Source organism: Conger conger, chromosome 11 (assembly GCF_963514075.1).
Source record: "Conger conger chromosome 11, fConCon1.1, whole genome shotgun sequence".
Taxonomy (NCBI): Eukaryota; Metazoa; Chordata; class Actinopteri; order Anguilliformes; family Congridae; genus Conger; species Conger conger.
In genome coordinates, this window is record NC_083770.1 from 41,809,420 (window position 1) to 41,832,565 (window position 23,146).

The 23,146-nt window shown below is 49.1% G+C and overlaps 1 protein-coding gene across 2 annotated transcripts in view; it reads left to right on the forward strand.

Moving 5' to 3' along the window:
• Nucleotides 1-23,146, forward strand: part of mlxip (MLX interacting protein) — a 36,225-nt gene that overhangs the window by 2,317 nt on the left and 10,762 nt on the right. For both annotated transcript variants that reach the window (XM_061259837.1, XM_061259838.1), the window contains exons 2-13: nt 10,089-10,195; nt 10,636-10,721; nt 11,169-11,258; nt 11,493-11,534; nt 13,398-13,653; nt 14,603-14,692; nt 15,932-16,032; nt 16,710-17,292; nt 20,132-20,235; nt 20,609-20,723; nt 22,024-22,118; nt 22,401-22,517. In XM_061259837.1, coding sequence (XP_061115821.1) covers nt 10,089-10,195; nt 10,636-10,721; nt 11,169-11,258; nt 11,493-11,534; nt 13,398-13,653; nt 14,603-14,692; nt 15,932-16,032; nt 16,710-17,292; nt 20,132-20,235; nt 20,609-20,723; nt 22,024-22,118; nt 22,401-22,517 — 1,786 coding nt within the window. The remainder of the gene's footprint in view (nt 1-10,088; nt 10,196-10,635; nt 10,722-11,168; nt 11,259-11,492; nt 11,535-13,397; nt 13,654-14,602; nt 14,693-15,931; nt 16,033-16,709; nt 17,293-20,131; nt 20,236-20,608; nt 20,724-22,023; nt 22,119-22,400; nt 22,518-23,146) is intronic.

The following is a 23,146-nucleotide window of genomic DNA, read 5'->3' on the forward strand; positions in this document are numbered from 1 at the left end:
TCGTGGCCTGCTAACAGGCAGTTAATTTGGAGGAAATGCTGTGAAGTGCATAGCCGCCGTCCATCACTCAGTTTACGCCTATACAAGCATGACAGTCAGAGATGGCCCTCATGCGGCGTGACGTTACGGTGTGTATAAAGCGTTTCAACAGAAAGAGCTGCTTGGGCTTTGATGTCAAAGAGCATATGGTGGGAGTTAGAGCCCCAGGTAAGCTTCAGAAGCTTCAGTTCCCCCAGGTAAACTCAGCCCCCCTCCCCTCCACCCCCCAGGTAAACCTAGCTCCTTTTTCACCCCCCAGGTAAACTCAACCCCCCCTCCACCCCCTCCAGGTAAACTCAGCCCCCCCTCCAGGTAAACTCAGCTCCGCCTCCACCCCCCAGGTAAACCAGTTCAGGTTAAGCATCTTGCTCATGGGAACCACACGTGTCCTACCTAGCAATCGAACCTCAAAACCCTCTGGGCTGCAGACCACATTCCCTCAGCGCTGCAGGAGGGGCGCACGGCGTATCCCTGGCGTGTGTCCCGGGACGCGCTCCTGTTGGCGCCTTGCTCTGCAGAAAGGGCAGAGTGTGCCTGCATTCTTCCCCTTTACCTGACTCCCCCCGCCCCCGCCCCTCCCATGTCCGATGACCTCTGACCCCCCCCTGTGGCAGCCAGGACGTCAGAGTCGCCGCGAGGGGAAGCGCCTCGTGGGGAAACCCGACTCCTCTCGGAGGCGCTCACCGCGCTATTCTTAGCCCGTCCCTGTTTATTAATCAATGGCCCGCCCCCGCCTGCACGAAGACGATATTTACGATGTAAATAAGACCTCTGCCATTCACTGTCCTGATCAGGAGGGAGGGCGCAGTCTGCTTCGAGTCGGGCCAGACCAGGTGCACGTTTCCTGTTACGTGACACGACATGGCTCAGGCGACATGTGGGGCGACATGGCTCAGGCGGTAAGAGCAGTCGTCTGGCAGTCCGAGGGTTGCCGGTTCGATACCCCGCCCGGGCTGTGTCGAAGTGTCCCTGAGTGAGACACCTAACCCCCAAATTCTCCTGACGAGCTGGTCGGCGCCTTGCATGGCAGCCAATTGCCGTTGGTGTGTGAGTGTGTGTATGAATGGGTGAATGAGAAGCATCAATTGTACGGTGCTTTGGATAAATGCCAACCATTTACCATTTACACGACTTACAAGTGTATAGGTTCTTCCACAAGTTAAAGCATCACATCCATAGCAAAATACACATGAAGTGCTGTTCTAAACAAAAAATTCAGTCATTGTATGTGCAATTTTATTTCTTTCTTTCTTTCTTTTTTGGGTTAGACAAGAGGGATATTAGAAAGGGAGGGGGGTTTGATCCCCTGCCCTGGGTGTGTTGTTGTGTGTGTGTGTGTGTGTGTGTGTGTGAAAATGAGCGGCATCAACTGTAAAGCGCTTTGGATAAAAGAGCTATATAAATGCAGTCCATTTACCTTTCTTCTTTCGCCCTGCTTTTTCTGGCATTTCAGAAGTTTTGTTTTGGGGTGACCGAGCTGTCGGAAGAACATGGGAGCAGCTTTAATGCTCTTAGTGTTTAACCTCTCGCGATATGCAAGTGATAACGTCCTGTTTGAAGTAAACTTTCAGAGGAGTTCCCTGGGACGGTGTAATTGTGGCTGTGGTCGGCACTGAGGGTCCAAGTCCAGAATAACGGGGATCGGACGTCCTCATTGACCCTCGTTCAGAATGTCTTCTCCTCCCGAGTTTTGGCAGGTGGTATGTGGGTGAGGTCGCCTGTTGCGAAGGAGGCCCGGAACGTTCTAAACTTAGTGTGTTGAGGCGCGTTTGTGGCCTGACTGAACAGCTGGGGGTGGGGTGGAGATGGGGGGGGGGGATGTTTCGCTTCTTTAGAGTGACGCCAACCAAGACCGTGCCAACAACCGTGCCTGTTTCCACCACTGTCCTCGCCTTATGTCTGTACGATGTCTGTACGGTCCTAACGGTCTCCAGACAAGGAAGGGGAGCATGACCCCAACGTCCTCCTGTGCCCTGACGCTAACTGACGTGCTTTTTCCGCATACCAAACCATGACAGAAATCCTTCAGCTTTTGCAGTTTGCATTTGCCCGTGCGCTCTGATTTCTGATTGGTTCAGAAAGATGCAGATCTTTGATATTAGACCATCTGGATGAGATTCCACTGTTTAAAAAAACTTGTTGGGGAGACAGTGTGATGTAGTCTCTAGGGCAGCCAGCTGTCAATCCCATAATTCAGTCTGCCGACTGGCCAATTCCCTCCCATAGCGCTTCCTGTACTGTGAACCCATCTCTATCTGGAACACTCTCTGAATAAAGTGAAAATACCAAAAACAAATTAACGAGACTGTCCACTCTTATTTAAAAAAAGTAATAAAGCAGTATTTTACCTCTTGGCTCCACAGTGTATGTTATCAGTATTAGAAGAATTTTGAGGAAGTCAACAAGCTTGTGAGGGGAATTTGACTGTAAGGTTCTTCTTCTGAGGAAACGTCTTGAAATCGGCCTTTTAGTTGGGCTTTACACACACACACACACACACACACACACACACACACACACACACACACACACACACACACACACACACACACACAGTGTCAAGGTCAGGCCTCGGCTGAGTGGTTTGAGGAGTGTAAGAGTTCTTCAGCCCAGACTCTCCTCCTCAGACGCCTATTTTCTAAAAGTTTCAAGCCAGCCATGTTGTACTGAAGCAACGGGAACATTTTTAATGGGTGATATTTAAAGACTCTTTTTCTGCTGCAGAAGAGACAGAGAGAGCATTGTGTGCCTGAGGTAAAAGGACCCAAGAAGCAGGGTGATCTGAGAGGGAACACGAGTTCAGCCATGTTCAGCTGTACAGTCCAGTATGTCATTTAATATTCTTGCTTTGTATTTTCATCTCATGATTAGCGTCTAGTCACTTGCCATGAGTCAGCTCACGGTGCAGTTGTTGAGTTTGAGCAAATTGGACAGAAAATACTTTTTCAGGCTTGGCCACGTCTGTAAGTTGAGAGGTTCAGTGTCAGTGCACTCAGTGTACTGGCAAAGACCAAGTGATATTTCCATTTAACCGTGACGAGTAACATTCCAACTGTTCAATCAGAAAATCAGTTGCAGTTCACACAGGTGCACCTAGAGGATCCCACAGGTGTGTAGGATGCAGAGCTCCCCAGGAAAGGGCCATGCGTGGAACCCAGGCCACTGAAAACATGGTAGACAGTAAGGGTCACCTGTCTAAATACAGTGAACATATGTACACGTAACCATATTTACCACCATATTGCATTTAACGTTGGACCCCCTTGAAAACTAGACTATTCATCTGAAGGGGCTATCCTTAAATACATTTCTATCAACTAGTTTCTGTTTCACTATAACTCAAGTCAGCTTTGAATACTCAGCAGTAAAAAAAAAAAAAGGTAAAGTCTCTGCAATATTTTGGTTTTGGCTGATTTGGCAATCTGTGGTCATGAAAGGTCATCATCGTTCCATTCGAAACAAAACTATTACTAGGAGCACATCAAATGCATATTCTTCCTGGAGAATCCAGTGGTATGTAGTGCATTTTGGAGAAGAGGATCTCATTTTAGGTGCTTGCCGGAAACATTGCACTCACAGCTGACTTTACTACAAAACGCGAAACCCACTGAATCCATATTGCTACAAAAATGCCAACCGGAGATATCCGATATCATGAGGTATAAAAAAGGTTGTTTTTACACTTGAAAAAATGACTGATTGATACTTGTAAGCTTTCCCCCATCAAGCAACTGCACATTAATATACCACAAAAGCTTTAAAGTATTTATGGAACCCCCTTGCATGCCTGGAATGGTACAGCCTGTTCACGCTGAGCTGATTGGCCCCCAGTGAGCCTTGGGGGTGAATCCCCTCCCATGCCAACCCCCTACCTGCTCCTGATTGGAGAATTCCACTGTCAGTTGTTCTTGTCCAATCACAGTGGGTCCTAAGAAAATAAATACCTCCCCATTTTCCACAAAGGTACCTGTCTGGCGCTTAAGGTGTAGACCTTGTCTGTTTAGGGATGCTGTACTACTGTTGGGCTTGTTGTGTTAAGGTGTAGACCATGTTTGTATGGCTATACTGCAATACTGTCGGGCTTGTTGTTTGAATGTGTTGACCGTGTCTGCCTGGGGCTTTCACTCTGCTTGAAGGCTTTTTACTTCAGTACACAGAGGGCCTGTTCAGTGGCAGACGAGCCTGATTAAGGTGACAATGGCAGGTAATCCCCTCATTATGGTGAACCACAGACCCGTCTGCAGTAATTGGGCTCCTGATGAAACCGCTAACTGCATTTTAATTACAAAGCAAATATGGTACGGGGAACCATGGCAACAATCTCAGTGAGTGACAGCTCAGTGCTGCACGGTGTGTGTGTGTGTGTGTGTGTGTGTGTGTGTGTGTGTGTGTGTGTGTGTGTGTGTGTGTGTGTGTGTGTGTGTGTGTGTGTGTGTGTGTGTGTGTGTGTGTGTGTGTGGCACGAGTGGGTGCCCTTGTGCGTGTGCGCATGAGTTCTAAAGATACTTCCTGAAGATCTGCATGGTAAAAACAAACTGTTTCCCTACATCCCAGCCTGCTGAATACCCAGTGGCAGGGTTTACCTGCAGGTAATGAGGTCATAACTGTGCTCCATGCAGCCTGCACTCAGCATGGTGGTGAGGTTATGAGCAGGAACAATGTTGGGTTGCGTAACGTTTTTAATAACCGTGCGGGTGCAGTTTACATGGATCCAGACACGTAGTGGATTAATTATGAGAACAAGGCGTGATCTTCATGTGCCATACTGAGTCTGCCCGTTTCCCATGTGTACTGGGCGTAATGTTCATGGCTGTACAACTGACTCTTTGTGAACTGCATCTTATCAGATCCCGGGTCTGGGTCTAGTACGGGCTGCAGAAGGGGTCTGGATCTAGTGTGTGCTGTAGAAGGGGGCTTGGTCTCGTACGTGCTGTAGAAGGGGTCTGGGTCTAGTACGGGCTGCAGAAGGGGTCTGGATCTAGTATGTGCTGTAGAAGGGGGCTTGGTCTCGTACGTGCTGTAGAAGGGGTCTTGGTCTAGTACGCGCTGTAGAAGGGGTCTTGGTCTAGTACGCGCTGTAGAAGGGGTCGGGGTCTGGATCTAATACAGGACTGTGTGTAGCACTGCTCCGATTCACACTGGATTATTTTTAGTGCTGAAAAACACCCCCTCCTGGGATGTCCTCGATGGAGGGCTATTGTTAGCACTGGCGCAGGACACACACACACACACACACACACACACACACACACACACACACACACACACACACACACACACACAGCATGTAGAGGGGTCAGGGCACACACACACACACACACACACACACACACACAGTCTGTAGAGGGGTCAGGACACACGCACGCACGCACGCACACACACAGTCTGTAGAGGGGTCAGGAATCAGAGAGAGGGGTAGTAACTACAGTCCCGTCTCACCCAAAAAAACACCTCCTTATTCTCTGTGGCTCAGCAGATGCCACTGGGCAGAATGCTGCTGCTGGATCCTGCAGGCCAGCCACACGGCTGCATGAGCCTGTAAATAACCTCAGCCAATCCCCGGAGAAGGGCACCATGGGATATGGAGGAGCCTACTGACACTGCAGTGCCGGGGTGGGGAAATGTTGGGGTGACGGTTGAATGTGGCGTGACAAGTCTGAAAATCCTTTTTATGGGGTCATTATTGCCTGCCTGTTGCTACCCTTGTTCTGTCAAATAAGTGTGTCAACATTAATATAAACGCAGTTAATTTAATATGAATTATTATGTATCAGTTAGGCCAGCATAACGCGTCACGTCCCCATGACTAGGGGGCCTGTAGCCTAGAGGCTAAGGAGCTTGACTGGGACCTGGAAGCCCCAGTGTGGTTACAACAAGATTGAGCCTTTGAGCAAGGCCCTTAGCACCACAATGCTCCAGGGAGGATTGTCTCCTGCTTAGTCTAATCAACAACAGGAACTATAATAAAGGACATCTGTTTTGGTTGCCGAATATATATTTTTTTAACTCAACGGCTAAAGTCCCGCAAGGCGGCGCGTGTTCTGGCCCGTTTGTGCAGCTGCGGACCCGTTCTAGCTCCCCGGAGTGGGTCAGAACCGGCCCAGTCTTTCTAACGGGGGCCCGGAGAGGCCACGCTGGCACCAGGAGTGCCCTTTTGAAACGGTAAACAGATCGAGTTTCCGCCGCGCCCGAAGCCCAGATCCTCCGCCGTATCTTTCCTGGCCTCCCGCCGCGACCGCGCGGCTCTGCGCTGACCTTGGGTCGCCGAGGGGGGGGGAAACGGGAAACAGACCTTACGGAGAGGGAGGGCGTGTGCTTGTTCCGCTTTTGTTTGGTAATGTCATTTACTGTTTGTCGAGAGATATGCCGTGGGCCGCTGGCTTGGCTATGCTTGTGGTGGGGTCGGCTCGGTTTGGTCTGCTGGCACACCACATCCAGCCCTGACCAGGCATACCAGGGAAAGGTTTATTTTAATCACCAACTGTGAGTTACACAATAAAGCTAATGTCAGACTTGCTGAACCTCAAATGCACAATTGCCTAATAAAACTTCAGGTCGTTACAGACGACAATCTAAATTAAATATAAAGGATGTAAATTCCTGTGAAAGTAGATTTTAAAATGGCAGTTTTAGTGGTGCAGGTTTGGTGATCGGCGTGTAGAGACATGCAAGGCCAGGAATCCGGAGCCCTGGAGAGATTCCGCGCGTACTTAATGTTTCGGAAAATAAACTGGAACCAGCGCTGGCCTGTTACGTAATTTTTAAAAGCAGATCACATTCCGAAAGGAGCCAAGCTTCCTCAAGCCTGGTTTGTGCTTTCCATACGGATGGACGCACAGGATTTTGATGAAACATGCGTTTATGCTCTGCAGTGTGGCTCCAGCATTCATGTCATTCATTTATTTTCCCTTTATTTAAACTCAGAGACGTATTGAGAGCAGGTGCCCTCTTCATAAGTGTGCTGAATGTACCCATGTGCACAGCAGACCCGTATTAACCCAGACTGTCGTTGTGCGGGCGTTACGTCCACATGGGTGTGGGGTGTTTTGGGTGTGCATGGAGCAGCGAGAGGCAGCCAGGGGGGCGTTCTGGGGGGGGGGCGTGTCTGCGGATGTGACATCATTTCGGCCGTGCGGACCCTTGCAACCCTTGTGGGTGTGTCGAGCGTAAATCAAGCCTCCGCCAGAACATCCTTTCCTTTCCGTGTGCCATTCTCCGCAGCGTGGTGGCTCAGGTGCATGACTGGGACCTGGAAGACTGGTGGTGGTTTAAGCCTCAGTGTAGCCACAATAAGATCAGTGCAGCTGGGCCCTTGAGCAAGGCGCTTGAGCAAGGCCCTTAACCCCACATTGCTCCGGGGGGGGGATTGTCCCCTGCTTAGTGTAATCAACTGTAAGTCACTGTAGATGAAAGTGTGTAATGTACTGCATCGTACAGAAATGAGCAGCACTCGTTCTGACGCTCTGTGTCATTCCCCAGAGTCGAGCCCGTAGCGTTGGGGCGGCCTGTAGCGTAGTGGTTAAGGTAAATGACTGGGACACGCAAGGTCGGCGGTTCTAATCCCGGTGTAGTCACAATAAGATCCGCACAGCCTTTGAGCAAAGCCCTTAACCAGGGGAGGATTGTCTCCTGCTTAGTCTAACCAACTGTACGTCGCTCTGGATAAGAGCGTCTGCCAAATGCCAATAATGTAATGAAATGAGCCGTGCACCAGACCTGTGTTTTCCTCGCCAGCGTGCACGGCTCTGGCTGCGCGTGCACGGCTCTGGCTGCGCGTGCACGGCTCTGGCTGCGCGTGCACGGCTCTGGCTGCGTGTGCACGGTGTTTGCGAAGGCTATAAACGGCAGCCGCGACGGGGCCGATTGTTTGTAAGAGTCTAAAAATAAACCGCAGGCACCGTCCTGCCCCTCGTCTTTAAGGTTTCGGTCTGACAATCCAATGGCATTCTGGAACGCTGTGTGCATATGCATCCTGCACAAAAGTTCCCTGATCATCCTCTGTGTAAAACATATTGTTTATGGATTTATTTCTGAAACTCCGCCCCACACAGGATGGTCCAGATCTACTTCCTCAATATTAGCTTGCACTGAGAGGGCTGTGGGAGGAAGTGTGTGTTTTTGTAACAGAATACAAAAGTCCAAGCACGTAGCTCCTTCTGTCCTTGGCATATTATTTGGAGCAATCTTTTATGCGTATCTAAAAATCGTGACCATCATACACTAAAACTTTCATCACAGAACGTAGGTGTTTGTAATCGTGGCTACACCGAGGATCGAACCACCGTTCTTGTGCGTCCCAGTCATGCACCTTAAGCACTCGGCTACTTGTGGGTCCCAGTCATGCACCTTAACCACTCGGCTGCTTGTGGGTCCCAGTCATGCACCTTAACCACTCGGCTACTTGTGGGTCCCAGTCATGCACCTTAACCACTCGGCTACTTGTGGGTCCCAGTCATGCGCCTTAACCACTCGGCTACTTGCAGCCCCCAGGAGCTTCATGTATTTCTGTGATCAAATGTTTTTTCATTGTGTCACATTCTCCGACCTGTGAGCTGTGCCCTCAGGGGTCCGTCAGGACCCTCATGCAGACGTTTTGGGATTGCCCCACCGCAAAGCGGTTTTGGCCGCAACTTTATCCAGTATTGTTCACAGAGATACTCCATGCTGTCCCTGAGAACTCATTTTGATTTATGATTTTTTAATTTCGATTTTTTATTAGATTTATTTACAACATGATTTATCTCTACATCAAAAATGTGCATGGCTGGCTGCCGTGAATGTGGAGATGTTTTAAGGGGGGGGGAGGCTTGAATGAAAAACATTTAATCACAAAAATAGATGAAGCTCCTTCTACAGTGGGCTGCATCTAAGGAGTCCTGGGGGCAGCAAGTCGGCTGGTGGTTAAGATATATGACGCAAGATCAGTGGTTCGATCCCCTGTGTAGCCACGATTACACTTGGCTTTGGATAAAAGTGTCAGCTAAATAACAAAGTGGAGTCCAAAGTGGAGGCTCCCCTTTCCTCTTCAATAGAAGACTCATTCCTTCACCGCCCGACTTTACTAATCTGTGTGATGGTAAAGGAGTGGTCTAATCTATTAAAGGGGTTGAAGAGGGCTTCACTCCACGCACGCACTGTGTGAATGATGTGCGTATCACGGAAAGAAAGACATCTCTCCCCAATCCGGGAGATGAGGACATTTTATGTTATGGCGCTCGGCTGCTCGTTGGATATCAGTGACCCGGCCGTTTTGTCACCCGATAGCGGTGTGTTTGGTGTCAGCGGGCCGCTGCGCGCTGACGTAATCTCCAGACTCCGCGCTCCGCTCTGTCAGCACCTGTGCGCGAGTGCCAGGCCTCCGCACCGCCAGCCGAGAGCCTCCCGTCGGCGCCGTTTTCTTCCTGTTTCTGGTAACGGACGAAGAATGCATTTCACAGATGTGTCGCAGGAGGGAGAATTGTGGGAAATGGAGTCCAACGCTGCATGTTCAAGATGTACGGCTGCTGGAGTTCTGGACTCCTGGACTCCGTGTTCCATGGGTCCCTGTGCCCATTTGCCATGGACATGATCGAAATAAAAAATACATTCGACTTCAAATTAAGTTGCTTTGGACGGGTTTGTTTGTTAGTACTTTGAGAGGAAATGGTGTTGAATATTGTATACATTCAAAAAGTACCTTAATTCTTTTCAGATACGATGTTCATTTACGATGTGTTTCTTTCAAGTTAAAGCACACAGTTTTGATGGATGTAAAGTGTGATTCGCTAAGCTGCAGCCACGACCGTAACGCTATTGCTGGAAATCCCACAAGCACATTCTCTGGTGAATGTTCAGGTGCCAACTGAGGCCATGGCTAATCATCTAGCCAATTGCATTTGAGTATTGAGTAGTCAGTCACGTTAAAGGTGCAGGTTAGGACATAATTAACACAGACCAGTATTGTAATTAAGCTCATTAAAACAGGGCGTTTGCCGACTTTAGCTGCTTGTGAAGAGTAGGTTGCTTGGAGCCGGTTTGATAACGCTCCCCGTGGTCGTTTCCCTCCGCAGTGGGAAACTGGTGTCCCCAAAATGGAAGAACTTCAAAGGCCTGAAGCTGCTGTGGCGGGATAAGATTCGGCTGAACAACGCCATCTGGAGGGCCTGGTACATGCAGTGTGAGTGTCCCGTCCATGCAAACCCATGGGACTACAAATCCCATAATCCCCTCCACCACCACCAAGTCCCCACAATGCCACGAGGACCTGATTCCTACTCATGTTATGTCCGGGAACAGAGGTGGCTAAAATGCAGGTCACATTTGTTTTTGTTTTTTTTAATCAATCAGGGTATCGATCAATTTCAGCAGTATTTTCAGGTTGAATTTTTTTTCCTTCCAGGTTACCATGTTTACTAAAGTGGTTATGCAGGTGCCTTTTAATCCGCAATCCATTTCAGCTTTGGAAAACAGGCCTGTAGTTAATCAATGGTTTAAATTCAGCATGTGAGCTCCCAATGGCAAAAAGCAGCAGACCCTGTGGCCCCCCAGGGGTTTGAGACCCCCCCCCCCCCCCATTCTACATCCCTGACGGCAGCTCTGACATTTTCTGCCCCGCAGACGTGGAGAAGAGGGAGAACCCCGTCTGCCATTTTGTCACCCCCCTGGAAGGAAGCATCGTGTCTGAGGACCACCGGCAGGCAGAGGTGAGCCCCCCAACGCCCCCACTGCTGTGTGCTCACAGGACTTACACTCTGTCCTTCCACTTCTCACACTCATATTCTCACACACACATATACACACACACACAATATACACACACGCGCAATATACACACACGCGCACACACACACACAATATACACTCACTCACAATATATACACACACAATATACACACACAATATATACACTCACTCACAATATACACACACACACACACACAAATATACACACACAATATACACTCACAATATACACACACGCACAATATATACACACAAATATACACACACACACACAATATACACTCACTCACAATATACACTCACACACACAATATACACTCACTCACTCATACATGCACACAGGCTCTAACTCTTACACTCTTACACGCTCTCACACTCTCTAACTCTCTAACTCTAACTCTGTGTAGGCAATAGCCACAGAGGGAAATTATTGGAAGAGAAGAATTGAAATCGTCATCCGGGAGTACCACAAGTGGAGGACTTATTTCAAGAAAAGGGTGAGTACTTTTCTTCGATCTGACCTCTAGTGCACGCTACAAAGATGAACTTTATTTTCCACTCAGGGAAACCATTTTAAATGTGGATTTCAAAATCAACATTCGACATCTTAACCCCCCTTCTGAATGGGTAACTACTGAGTATTGTGTGATTGCCAGTCAGTGACAAAGTTCTTTTACTGTGACCTTAATTTTGGTCATTTTGGACTGAAAATGAAAACGTTACCTTCACAGCTACAGAAGCACAAGGATGAAGACCTGTCCAGTCTTCTCAAAGTAAGTACTGAGTTTATTCATTAAACGCTTCATAAAACTGTGTTCTATATACACCATTAATTGATTGTGTACAAGTTTTGTGAACAAGCTTCATTTGACAAAGTTAGACAGAAGATTTCCTTAATGCAGGGGTGCACAATGCCAGTCCTTGAGTTAAATAATTAATTAATTACTCTGGTTCTTAAGTAATTAACCCTTTCAGTCCCAAGAGAGCTGTATGCCACTCTGGACATTATACTTTTTCAACCAATCAGAATGGCCGCTGTGCTATTGCTTTGAGCTCCTATTAAAACCCTGCTAAAATTCTCAACTTTCTCAGCCAAAGCCAAAACACCGTGAGATTTCCATGGAGCCGCTTCATATTGGGCTCGGGACTGAAAGGGTTAAGAGCAGAAGTTGGCACATGATCTCTGTGGGCTCGTGCACGGCGGGTTTGATCTCTGTGGGCTGGTGCACGGCGGGTTTCATCTCTGTGGGCTGGTGCACAGCGGGTTTGATCTCCGTGGGCTCGTGCACGGCGGGTTTGATCTCCGTGGGCTGGTGCACGGCGAGTTTGATCTCTGTGGGCTGGTGCACGGCGGGTTTGATCTCTGTGGGCTCGTGCACGGCGGGTTTGATCTCTGTGGGCTCGTGCACGGCGGGTTTGATCTCTGTGGGCTCGTGCACGGCGGGTTTGATCTCTGTGGGCTCGTGCACGGCGGGTTTGATCTCTGTGGGCTCGTGCACGGCGGGTTTGATCTCCGTGGGCTCGTGCACGGCGGGTTTGATCTCCGTGGGCTGGTGCACGGCGGGTTTGATCTCTGTGGGCTGGTGCACGGCGGGTTTAGAAATCTTATTTCCTGTAATGTCATGAGTTTCTAATTTCAAGATTTGCCAATGGGGTAAAGGTTTCAGTAGACAAGCAAAAAGTAACTTAAGACAAGCAAATATTTTTGAAATTCAGAGGAAAACAGATTTTCATGAGAGTAACACTTGATAAGTGTTGGCAGTGTAGCAATCTTCTTGAATGCGCTTGTGTCTGGACAGGCTCAAACTGCATGTGAGAAGCGCTTCATCTTTATGAAAGCAGCGTGCCTTTGGTTAAATGACACTGGGAATGCTGCATGATTGAAAGTGTGAGGGGAAGCATTAGCTGGGAATGCCGGACCGATTAGTCCTGGGATATGGCTTCTCTGTCCTCGTGTTTATCGCTAGAACCCTGCACGCTTTCAAGAGTCCCCACAAAACCCAGGGTGCCCTGCACAAAACGGTAAGATCTGTTTCGGCATTTAAGGCCAACTTCTGCTCTTATTTTATTAATTCAGTCATTTCAGTCTGACGTTTTTGAGGCAGACTCATGAGCTGCGTCTGAAGACCGTTGTGCTACCACACTGGTGCCTTTGTGCTGTTCTTGGTGTGTGTGCATGTGCGTGCGTATGATTGTGTGTGTGCATGTGTATTTTTTGGTAGCATGATCTGTGGGTGAGTGCATGTATTTGCACAATGTGCTGTGTGTGCTGTACTGCGTGGGTTTGTGTCTGTATAAATATATATATATATGTGTGTATTTGTGCATTGTGTGTGTGTGTGTGTGTGTGTGTATTTTTGCGCATTGTGTATGTGTGTGTGTGTGTGTGTGTGTAATTGTGCATTGTGTGTGTATATGTGTGTGTATAATTGTGTTTGTATGTGTGTATTTGTGCATTGTGTATGTGTGTGTACATGTGTGTGTACATGTGTGTGTGTGTGTGTACATGTGTGTGTGTTTGTGCATTGTGTGTGTGTGTGTGTGTGTGTGTGTGTGTGTGTGTGTGCGTGTGTATATTTGCGCATTGTGCCTTTGCTGTGCCCTGACTGCCTGCCTGTGCATTTTGAACACTGAAGGGGGCGGAGGAGCAGCTCTCGCTGTTTGGGGAGGTGTTTCCAGACACCCTGCGTGTGTCCCTTTGCCAGGATGAGGAGGTGGGGGCTGGGGGGGGGGCGGGCCGGCGGGGGGGGCGCAAGAGCCGCGAGTCGCCCGTTCCCATGGAGATGGACCCGCTCTTCGACATGGACGTGCTGATGTCCGAGTTCTCCGACACCCTGTTCTCCACCCTCGCCTCCCACCAGCCAATCGCCTGGCCCAATCCCCGAGAGATCGGTGAGACCCTCCACACACGGCACCTCAACCCCTCCCAATCCACCGGCTGAGTGCAGGCCTTTACATTAAATGATTAAATTAGTCATTTAGCTGAAGCTTACAGTTGATTTAGACTAACATGGTACCAATCCCCCCCGGAACAACAAAGGCCCAACAGCTGTACTGATCGTATTGTGGCTACACCGAAGAAATAGGCTACACATAAACTAGACTGCTCTTACTGCCTGAGCCATGTCGCCCCTTTTAAACTGGTAGTAGGGAAGGACTCCTACGGGTTAAGTTTTGTGATGATACAGACGCCCTGAAGGGATCACGAGTGCACTCTTTTGGTACAGTTACAACACACACACACACACACACAAGCAGCGTTCCTATGTAAGAATTAAAAGGCTGCTTTGTGACTGGTTTCCCTGAGGGATGGAATGACCTGACTTCCTGAAGAGGAGACTCGCAGTCCACTGTGATTTTTACTCTCCTGTGTTTAACCCTGTCATGGGTCCAGGGGCCGCTGGATCTTAAGCACCTCAGCAGAAATATAACTGAGCTCCACACCAGCTCCACACCAGCTCCACACCAGCTCCACACCAGCTCCACACCAGCTCCACACCAGCTCCACACCAGCTCCACACAAGGCTGAAATGGCCACAGGGTGGATGTTGTCTGCTTTGGGTAGTTAAGGAGAGGCTGTGTTTACCTGCTCACACTTAATCATCTCTCACCCTCTCTCTCTTTCCTTCTCTATCCTTTATACTCTCATCTTCCTTCCCGCTCATCCTCGTTTTCTCCCTCTCATCTCCTCCATTGTGTGGTGTGTGTGTGTGTGTGTGTGTGTGTGTGTGTGTGTGTGTGTGTGTGTGTGTGGTGTGTGTGTGGTGTGTGTGTGGTGTGTGTGTGGTGTGTGTGTGGTGTGTGTGGTGTGTGTGGTGTGTGTGTTTCTCTCTCCCTGCAGCTCATGCGGGTAACGCTGATATGATCCAGCCTGGTCTGATCCCGCTGCAGCCCAACCTGGACTTCATGGACACGTTTGAGCCTTTACAAGGTAAGCTGCTGCTGCAAGGCCCTGTTTGCTGCTGTATACTATATGCACAAGTAGACTAACCTGTTAGCGTATTTGTATGTATAGTACTATATAGGCCAAGCCGTGAACCTATATACATACTCTACACTATATGTACATTAACATTAATGGCATTTGGCAGACGCTCTTGTCCAGAGTGACGTACAGTTGATTAGACTAAGAAGGAGACAATCCTCCCCTGGAGCAATGCAGGGTTAAGGGCCTTGCTCAAGGGCCCAATGGCTGTGTGGATCTTATTGTGGCTACACCGGGATTCGAACCACCAATGTACTAATACGATTACGTCTGTGTCCTTTTCTCCTGATTATTTCTGAGAAATGCCACAAGGCCGATGTCAGTGAGTAAAGGCTTGTAAGAGCACAGCCCAGTAGACACCAAGGGTTAAGGAACTTGTGCACCAAAGCCAAATACATCATTGTTTTGGATTCAAATAATGTTCTATGCTTTACTGGGCTTGTCCGGTGTATTGGAACCTATGAAATACACTCAGAGTGCATTCTGATCATCTTGGTTGTCTCAGTTGCCCCAGGCAGGATCATTCAAGCTCAGAAAATTTTATTTAAACTAACGCAATTGCGGATTTGACCTCGGTTTGGTGTACAGTGCTGTGCAGTGCATCTAGGAGGGACCCTGGGTCCGTTTCAGTTACAGGGCTGCTGAGTGGCTCCTCGTGTTCTACACACAGATGGGACCCACAGGCCTGTACTGAATCTGGATCACACCAGTGTCAGCTGTTGGATATAGTGAGAGGGAGCGGATTTTAGTCTGTGGAACATGTTCCTCTGTGCGCTCTAGTGACCCCTACTGGTCAATCGGGTAACTGCAGCCTGTGCTCATGAAGCATCAGCTGACGACTGTCTGCGTGAGCTTCACGCGCAGACCGCAGCGATCTGCGCCGACGTTACTCAACTCCACGTCCTGCGGGCCGCTGTATATGCGGGCGTTCGCTTTAACCGTGCGCTACTCCAGCCGTTTTCACAAATCAGCCAATTATCTGCACCGAGCAGGTAAAATGATTGGTCACATCAGGTGGTGTAGCGCACGGTTGACACCGAGACCTGCAGACACTGTGGCCCGCAGGACGTGGAGTTGAGCAGCACTGATCTACCCCCTCTGAATGAACCCGTGCCTTGGTGCCCTTGTGTAGACGATCTTTGCCCATAGCTCACGGCAGTAACGATGGTCACCCGTTCCTTTCAGACTTGTTTCACACCCTTCGTCAGCCGGCCTATTCCTCCGCCTCCCCCTCCCCCTCCACGTCGACCGTCCCCCCATCGCCTAGCAACAGCTCTCAGACTCAGGTACAACACTCCCACTTTCAACAACCAATCGCATTCACCAGACTTGAAACTTCTGTCACTTCGGTTCTGATGTGTACAGGAGGAGCAAAACTTCACAACGTTTACTAGTAAAGAGGAACTCGCTCTTATCCAGAAAGAGCTGGTGTGGGTCCAGGCTTTTGTTCCAATGTCCAACTGAGCAGTTACACACCTGACTCTGCTAATGAAAACACTTGAGTCTCTGCAAAGGCCCCCGATTCATAGAACCAGGTGTGTAACCGCTGGGTTGGAACAAAAGCTCTTTCTGGATAAGATTGAGGAACCCAGTGTTGGTGCATGGTAATTCTTTCAAAAAGATCTTTAAGACCCTTTTCTTAAAGCTACTTTGGAAGAAACCTTTCACCAGTGTTCAGAATAAAATTCTTGAATTTTGTTTTTGTCGACACAGCATGTTATGTTGAAAATGGTCAGCTGGAGTCTCTTCAGCATGTCCTGGCTGAAGAGTTTAAAATGTGTATCTGACCCACATCTGGTTGTGTAGTGCAGTTTGGGTTTTGTGTTAGACTGCATGCTACTGGTGAGGAATTGTGTGTGAGTGATGTCATCGCTGAAGCATGTCCGCAGCTCTCTGTGAGGTTAGTGGGAAGGGCTGCAGCTGTTAACGTCTGTGTTCTCTGGGTTTGCCCCCGTCGATCTAGACCTCAATGCTGCTTCCGACCCTCTCTGCTGGGACCACGCCTGTCAGCCTGGAACACCGTCTCATTGGCTCTCCCGCCTCCATGGCCCCAGCAATAGCCAATCACAGCAGTGGAAGCTCGGCGGTCCTTGGCTACTCCCAGCACTACGTGCCGCAGTTCCACGGAGCCCTGCTCCCGCTCTCCAGCACCGCCAACGTCAACATGACAGTCTCCGCTCACCCCGAGGCCCCGCCCCCCGGCCCAGGCCCCGGCCCCGGCCCCACCCTCGCCCCCACGCCCCTCCCTCTGCAGGGCCAGGTTTCCACGGAGACGACCCCCTCGTCCGTCATCACGCACACGGCGTCCCCCACCATCCCGCCCAGCGAGGCCGCCACCACCTTCAGCCACAGCTCCGGCTTCAGCCTTCCCAGAATGCCCTGCAGGACCGCGCCGCAGCCCCAGCCGGCTCCGCCCACGCCCGCGACGGTCCAGACCTTCGCCCTGCCCAAACCCGTCCCCCCGCCCAGCACCAGCAAGAAGACCCGCCCCGTACAGAGGATCGTTCCCGCCACCCCCATCACCTCTCAACACCTCATCCTAGCAGGTACCCTTTCTGTCTAGTATTTATAGGGTCTTTTTTTTTCGATTTAACAAAACCAGTCCACACAGTCAAAAATCATTAAATAGATTACAGTACATTATTTTATTTAGCAGACACTTCTGGTTTTAAGGCCATGAATATAAGTCTAGTACACAAGGTAGATAGGCCAACACTGTAAGTAATAAGGTTGTGGTGAAAATACATTTCCTCTTGGGGGCGTCACAAAGGAAAATATGACAAACAAATATATTTGCCAATCCATTGTTAGAGGGCTCATATAGTGCATAGCCATGCTCCCATTTAACATAGGGGAGTACAATTTTTCAGAACAGGCTTTTGAGTAGGTACCTCAAATTCTGCTTCATACTTAAGTTTTTATTTGGAACAAAGAAGTAGAAAGTTTTGAAATTAGCTGAAACGGAGCTCTGAAAGAAAAGCAGTATCTTTGGCACATGGACAAATTGATCATAGCACATTTGAGAAAATAAATTCTATACTCACTGCCGAGGCTCGTCTCACTGAAATGGTGGGAAAGGGGTAAAAAATGCAACCTGAGAGTATGATGCGGTGACTGTTATTGCTGCATAAGCTCAAAGGCGAATGTTTATAGTTTAAACCTGCCTTTAAAGGGGATTATATTATTTTTCCAAGTTCACATTAAAAGGCATAGTTTCTTTCACTTTCCTTTTGGATAATTTCCTCGAATTAACGCCGCAATTTCACCCTTTCCACTCGCAGCTCAAATCTCAACTTTCCTTTCCTCTCAATCTGCCATCTGATATATTTTAAAAGAAACCCCAGTATTTTAACCAGTGTTCCGAATAAATCTCTCCTTTTCCATCTTGACTGTATGCGAGTGGGTTTAGGCTTACTCTCGTACTTTCATCATTAGTATGGACTCATTGCCCGGAAGTTCCACTGACTGAAGTCTTAAATTAATGTCTATCTGCCACTTCACGTTTTTATTTACTTCCCAGGAAGTGGCTTATGACAGACACGTGGTAACACGCACAATGAGACGCGCTGGTGTGTGATTTTTCCCCTGGAAGGTACCCGAAACTCACACCAAGGCTACCCAGCCAACGGGGCAACAAAAAGAAACCGACACCTCTACACTAGAAAATCGTACAACTCGATGTTTAGTGAGACAAAAACCCACACACCGTGATAGAGGCTACTTTCCGACATCAATGAACACGTCAAATGCTCAATGAAGAGGCATTAAACAGCAGGGACATGACATCAGAAAAACAATAATTCAGTCCCACACCCAAGCCCCCGTTTGTTACGTATTGTCTTCATCCCTGCCAGTGGAACCAAATGAGATGGCTACATTAAATCATAAAACCTGCCTCCCCAGAACTCCTGAAACAGGACAAACCAGATTGACTCACCGGTGGTTGGTTCAACAGCATCAGCAACTGGTCGTTCTCAGTCAATTCAGTGGATTCTTGCGGTTCAAATATGTTCTTGTAACACGCCAAAACAACTTAACACTGAAAATGTATTCTTGCTGTGGTGATGCTGGACGAACAAGACAAAAATATGGGGTAAATGCGACTAGAGGCGTCTATGGTCCAGAGTGAGAATGTTAAACGTCGACGGAGACTTGAATGCCTACAGAACGAAACGGTATAAAAAATGTAGCCTAACCGACCTTTTCAAAACGAAAACCTTCAAACTAAAATTGTATACAAACAAAACCCGGATAATTAGCCTCCAAACAAGTATCCTGCCCCCGAAAACTCCTGTCTCATTGGAGTCTTTTACCAATGTTCCCGCCACTATTCATCTATTAATCTCCGAATAAAACCACTGATTGCGTGCAGATTCATAACCGACCGACAAAAGAAAGGCTGAAAGTCAAATTTCTGCTGATTAGACACAAATCAGAGCGCAAGTTTCGACGTCAGAAAGCTTAAGCTTCATTTTGAAGCAACCATAATAGGCCCTGTACAGAAATGTGAAACTTGAAAGGTTTAATGTAGGATATTTGTATTCCTTATACATTTATTTTCCACTGAACACTACATTCATAGAATCCAAACCAAATGAATTTTCAAAAATAAGTTCTTCTTAAATCAACAATAAAAAAATAAAAAAGTACACTAACTAGTTTAATGTTAAAGGAAGGCATTAAATCTATTTAAAACAGTAATTGCAGAAATTATATTCAAACTTGTATTCAATAATCTAAACATCAGTTTTGATGAAGAAAGAATTCAGTTAAAGGTGTAAAAAGGATGAACGGGGCCTCGTCTTGATGCACTGGCATCATTCTACCACAAGGGGGCAGTGCATTTGCAGTCAAATTGTCACAGTGCTTCACAATGGCCCTTTTCCTAAGGGTGGCGTAGTGACTAAAGGTACATGACTGGGACCCGGGAGGTTTGTGGTTCAAGCCCCGGTGTAGCAACAATAAAATCTGCACCGCAGTTCGGGGAGGGGTGATTGCTTCGTCTAATCAACTGTAAGATGCTTTGGATAGCACATTATTATTATTATTATTATAGAGGAGGAAAAAAACCTATGTAATCCAGTGTGATAAAAACCAGTGATTCCCTGACCACTTAATAGAGTATAATTCTGGGATAATCATTTGATGCAGAGATGTGCAAAAGGACAAGGTCGTATTTATGCACTGCAGGACTTTTCGGGAGAGGAAAGGCGTGGTTGGTGGGGAGAGATCATCCGTTTTAAGGCTCCCTTGAAAGGGCTATCATGTGGCATAGTATTCATACACGTTTATATATTATATTTATAATAGTTTTAAAATGGTTTTAACCCTCCCGGGTTGTTGACTGAACATGAGTCTCCCTTCCTGTTGTTGTTCGTTCTGTAGCTCCGTTTCCAGGACACCCCAATGCTGTCCTCGTCAGCCCCAGCCCGTTAAACGCAGATGTGATCCCCCAAACAAGCGTGGTCATCACCTCTTCAATTGGACGGGTAACCCCTAAAACCAGACCTGTGTCTCCTATGACCTGTGTCTCTGACTGTTTTTATATTATTATTTTTTTATTATTATTATTATTTTTTTTTTTAATAAACTGTCTCATAATGGCTTCCTTGACCATCATTGGTACAACTCTGGTCCTCATGTTGACCAATACCAGACTAAAATCATTGCTAGTTACTGAAAGCTTTCTTATACCTGCAAGTGGAAGCAATTGAATCCTGTTATCAGAAGCAGCTGAGAAGCCAACTGTCCAATTACTTTTGGTCCCCTAAAATGGGGGGGACTGTGATTCCTACATCCATCTCTCTCTCTCTCTCTCTCTCTCTCTCTCTCTCTCTCTCTCTCTCTCTCTCTCTCTCACAGGCTCCAGGATTCCACATTCTGCCGCAGGCTCATAAATCTGCACAGCTGATCGTGCCCAAAGAGGAGACGGCCTCCTCCTCAAACGGCAGCAAGCAGATTCCCTCCACCAGCACAGGTGCGGCGCAGTCACCCGCACCCCTGCCCGTCACCCGCACCCCTGCCCTTCACCCGCACCCCTGCCCTTCACCCGCACCCCTGCCCGTCACCCGCACCCCTGTCCATCACCCGCACCCCTGTCCATCACCCGCACCCCTGTCCATCACCCGCGCCCCTGCCCTTCACCCGCACCCCTGCCCGTCACCCGCACCCCTGCCCGTCACCCGCGCCCCTGCCCTTCACCCGCGCCCCTGCCCTTCACCCGCACCCCTGCCCTTCACCCGCACCCCTGCCCATCACCCGCACCCCTGCCCTTCACCCGCGCCCCTGTCCGTCACCCGCACCCCTGCCCGTCACCCGCACCCCTGCCCTTCACCCGCACCCCTGCCCATCACCCGCACCCCTGCCCTTCACCCGCACCCCTGCCCTTCACCCGCACCCCTGTCCATCACCCGCACCCCTGTCCATCACCCGCGCCCCTGTCCATCACCCGCGCCCCTGCCCTTCACCCGCACCCCTGCCCTTCACCCGCACCCCTGCCCGTCACCCGCACCCCTGCCCTTCACCCGCACCCCTGCCCGTCACCCGCACCCCTGTCCATCACCCGCACCCCTGTCCATCACCCGCGCCCCTGTCCATCACCCGCGCCCCTGTCCATCACCCGCGCCCCTGTCCATCACCCGCGCCCCTGTCCATCCCCCGCACCCCTGTCCATCACCCGCACCCCTGCCCGTCACCCGCACCCCTGCCCTTCACCCGCGCCCCTGCCCATCACCCGCGCCCCTGCCCGTCACCCGCGCCCCTGTCTGTCACCTGACGAGTGCCCCGTCCAGCTTCCCTGCTCAGGGGACACCTCAACCTTAACTTAGACTCTTTAACACCCTCCTGAGTCCACCACAAACACCTTTTAGGTGTTCACAATTTTTACCTGGTGTCTCGGATGATGAAGTTCCAGTGAAAATATTTTTAGAAATAGTATTTTATATTCATTGAATGTCCCTTGTTGTGTAGGTTACAGCTTAGCAGAACATGGTTCTTGAGATTTAGACCATAGACCACTGTCCCCTACAGGGGACTAAAATGATTGGAACGGTCTTTGGAGAATTAAGCAGACCTGGGCCCGTTTGTTACCTTCATGTACCTCCAAGTAATATGGCTTCAAATTATTGATAAAGGACATTTTTTATGCCTCTCTTCAGAATATGATTGTACATTTTGCTTTTGCTTGGCAACACATTTTTGGGTAACATCGCAAGATATTTGTAGAAGGGTTTTAAGTTTTAAATTGAACCACAGCCTGGTCTGTTTTAATTTTCCAGTGCGGGACGGGTGCTGTTCAGGACAGGGGTCTCCCTGCCCCCCCGATCAGGCGCCCAGCCCCCAGTCCCCCCTCAACAGGAACGAGTCCAACCAGGTACTGCTGAACACACTCATTCTCTTACCACGTCTGTCTCCCTTTCCTTCTCTCTCTGTCTGTCTCACTCTCTCTCTCTCTCTCTCTCTCTCTGTCTCTCTGACTCACTCTCTCTCTCTGTCTCACTCTGTCTCTGTCTCTCTCTCTGTCTCTCTCACTCTGTCTCTCTCACTCGGTCTCTCTCACTCGGTCTGTCTCTCTCTCTCTCTCTCTCTCTCTCTGTTTGTTTGTCTCTCTCCCTCTTTGTCTGTCTCACTCTGTCTCTCTCTCTCTCATCTTCAGAGCCGGAGGGTGAACCACATTTCCGCCGAACAGAAGAGACGCTTCAACATCAACATCGGATTCAAAACCTTGTGTGGTCTGGTGCCCACGCTCAAGTCCCAGTCAAATCTGAAGCCTGTATGAACAATTCCTCCTTAATCTCCTGTTTCCAGTGCACTTTACTGAAATCTGTCTGCGGCTTGTGTTTGTTTTGAGTGGATTTATTCATCAGGAAGTTTCGTTCATGATAAAAGCATGTTATCAAAGGACATGGATACTGACCCCTGTCCTTTCTGTAGCGTTGTCGGGACGTTCTGCAGCTGATCTGTTGCTGCTATGACGTTTCTGCAGCATTGTGGGGGCGTTGTGGGGACATTTTGCACAGTACCTAACACTTCTGCAGCATTGAGGGGATGTTGCGCAATAGCGAGCATTGTGCATTGGGCAGGTGGCGGGACCGTTGTGGGGATGTTGCAGGAGTGCTGTGCAGTAGCTAACGTTTTGGGAATGTTGCGTGGACGTTGCAGGAGTGTTGCGCTGTAGCTAATGTTGGGACATTGTGGGAGCGTTGCGGGGATGTTGTTGGGGCGTTGCAGGAGTGCTGCGCAGTAGCTAACATTGCGGTGACTTCGCGGGAGCGTTGCAGGGGAAGTTGCAGGAGTGTTGCGGAGTAGCTAACGTTGCAGAAATGTTACGGGGACGTTGTGGGAACGCTTCGCAGTGGGTAGCGTTGCGGGGATGTTGCAGGAGCGTTACGCAGTAGCTAA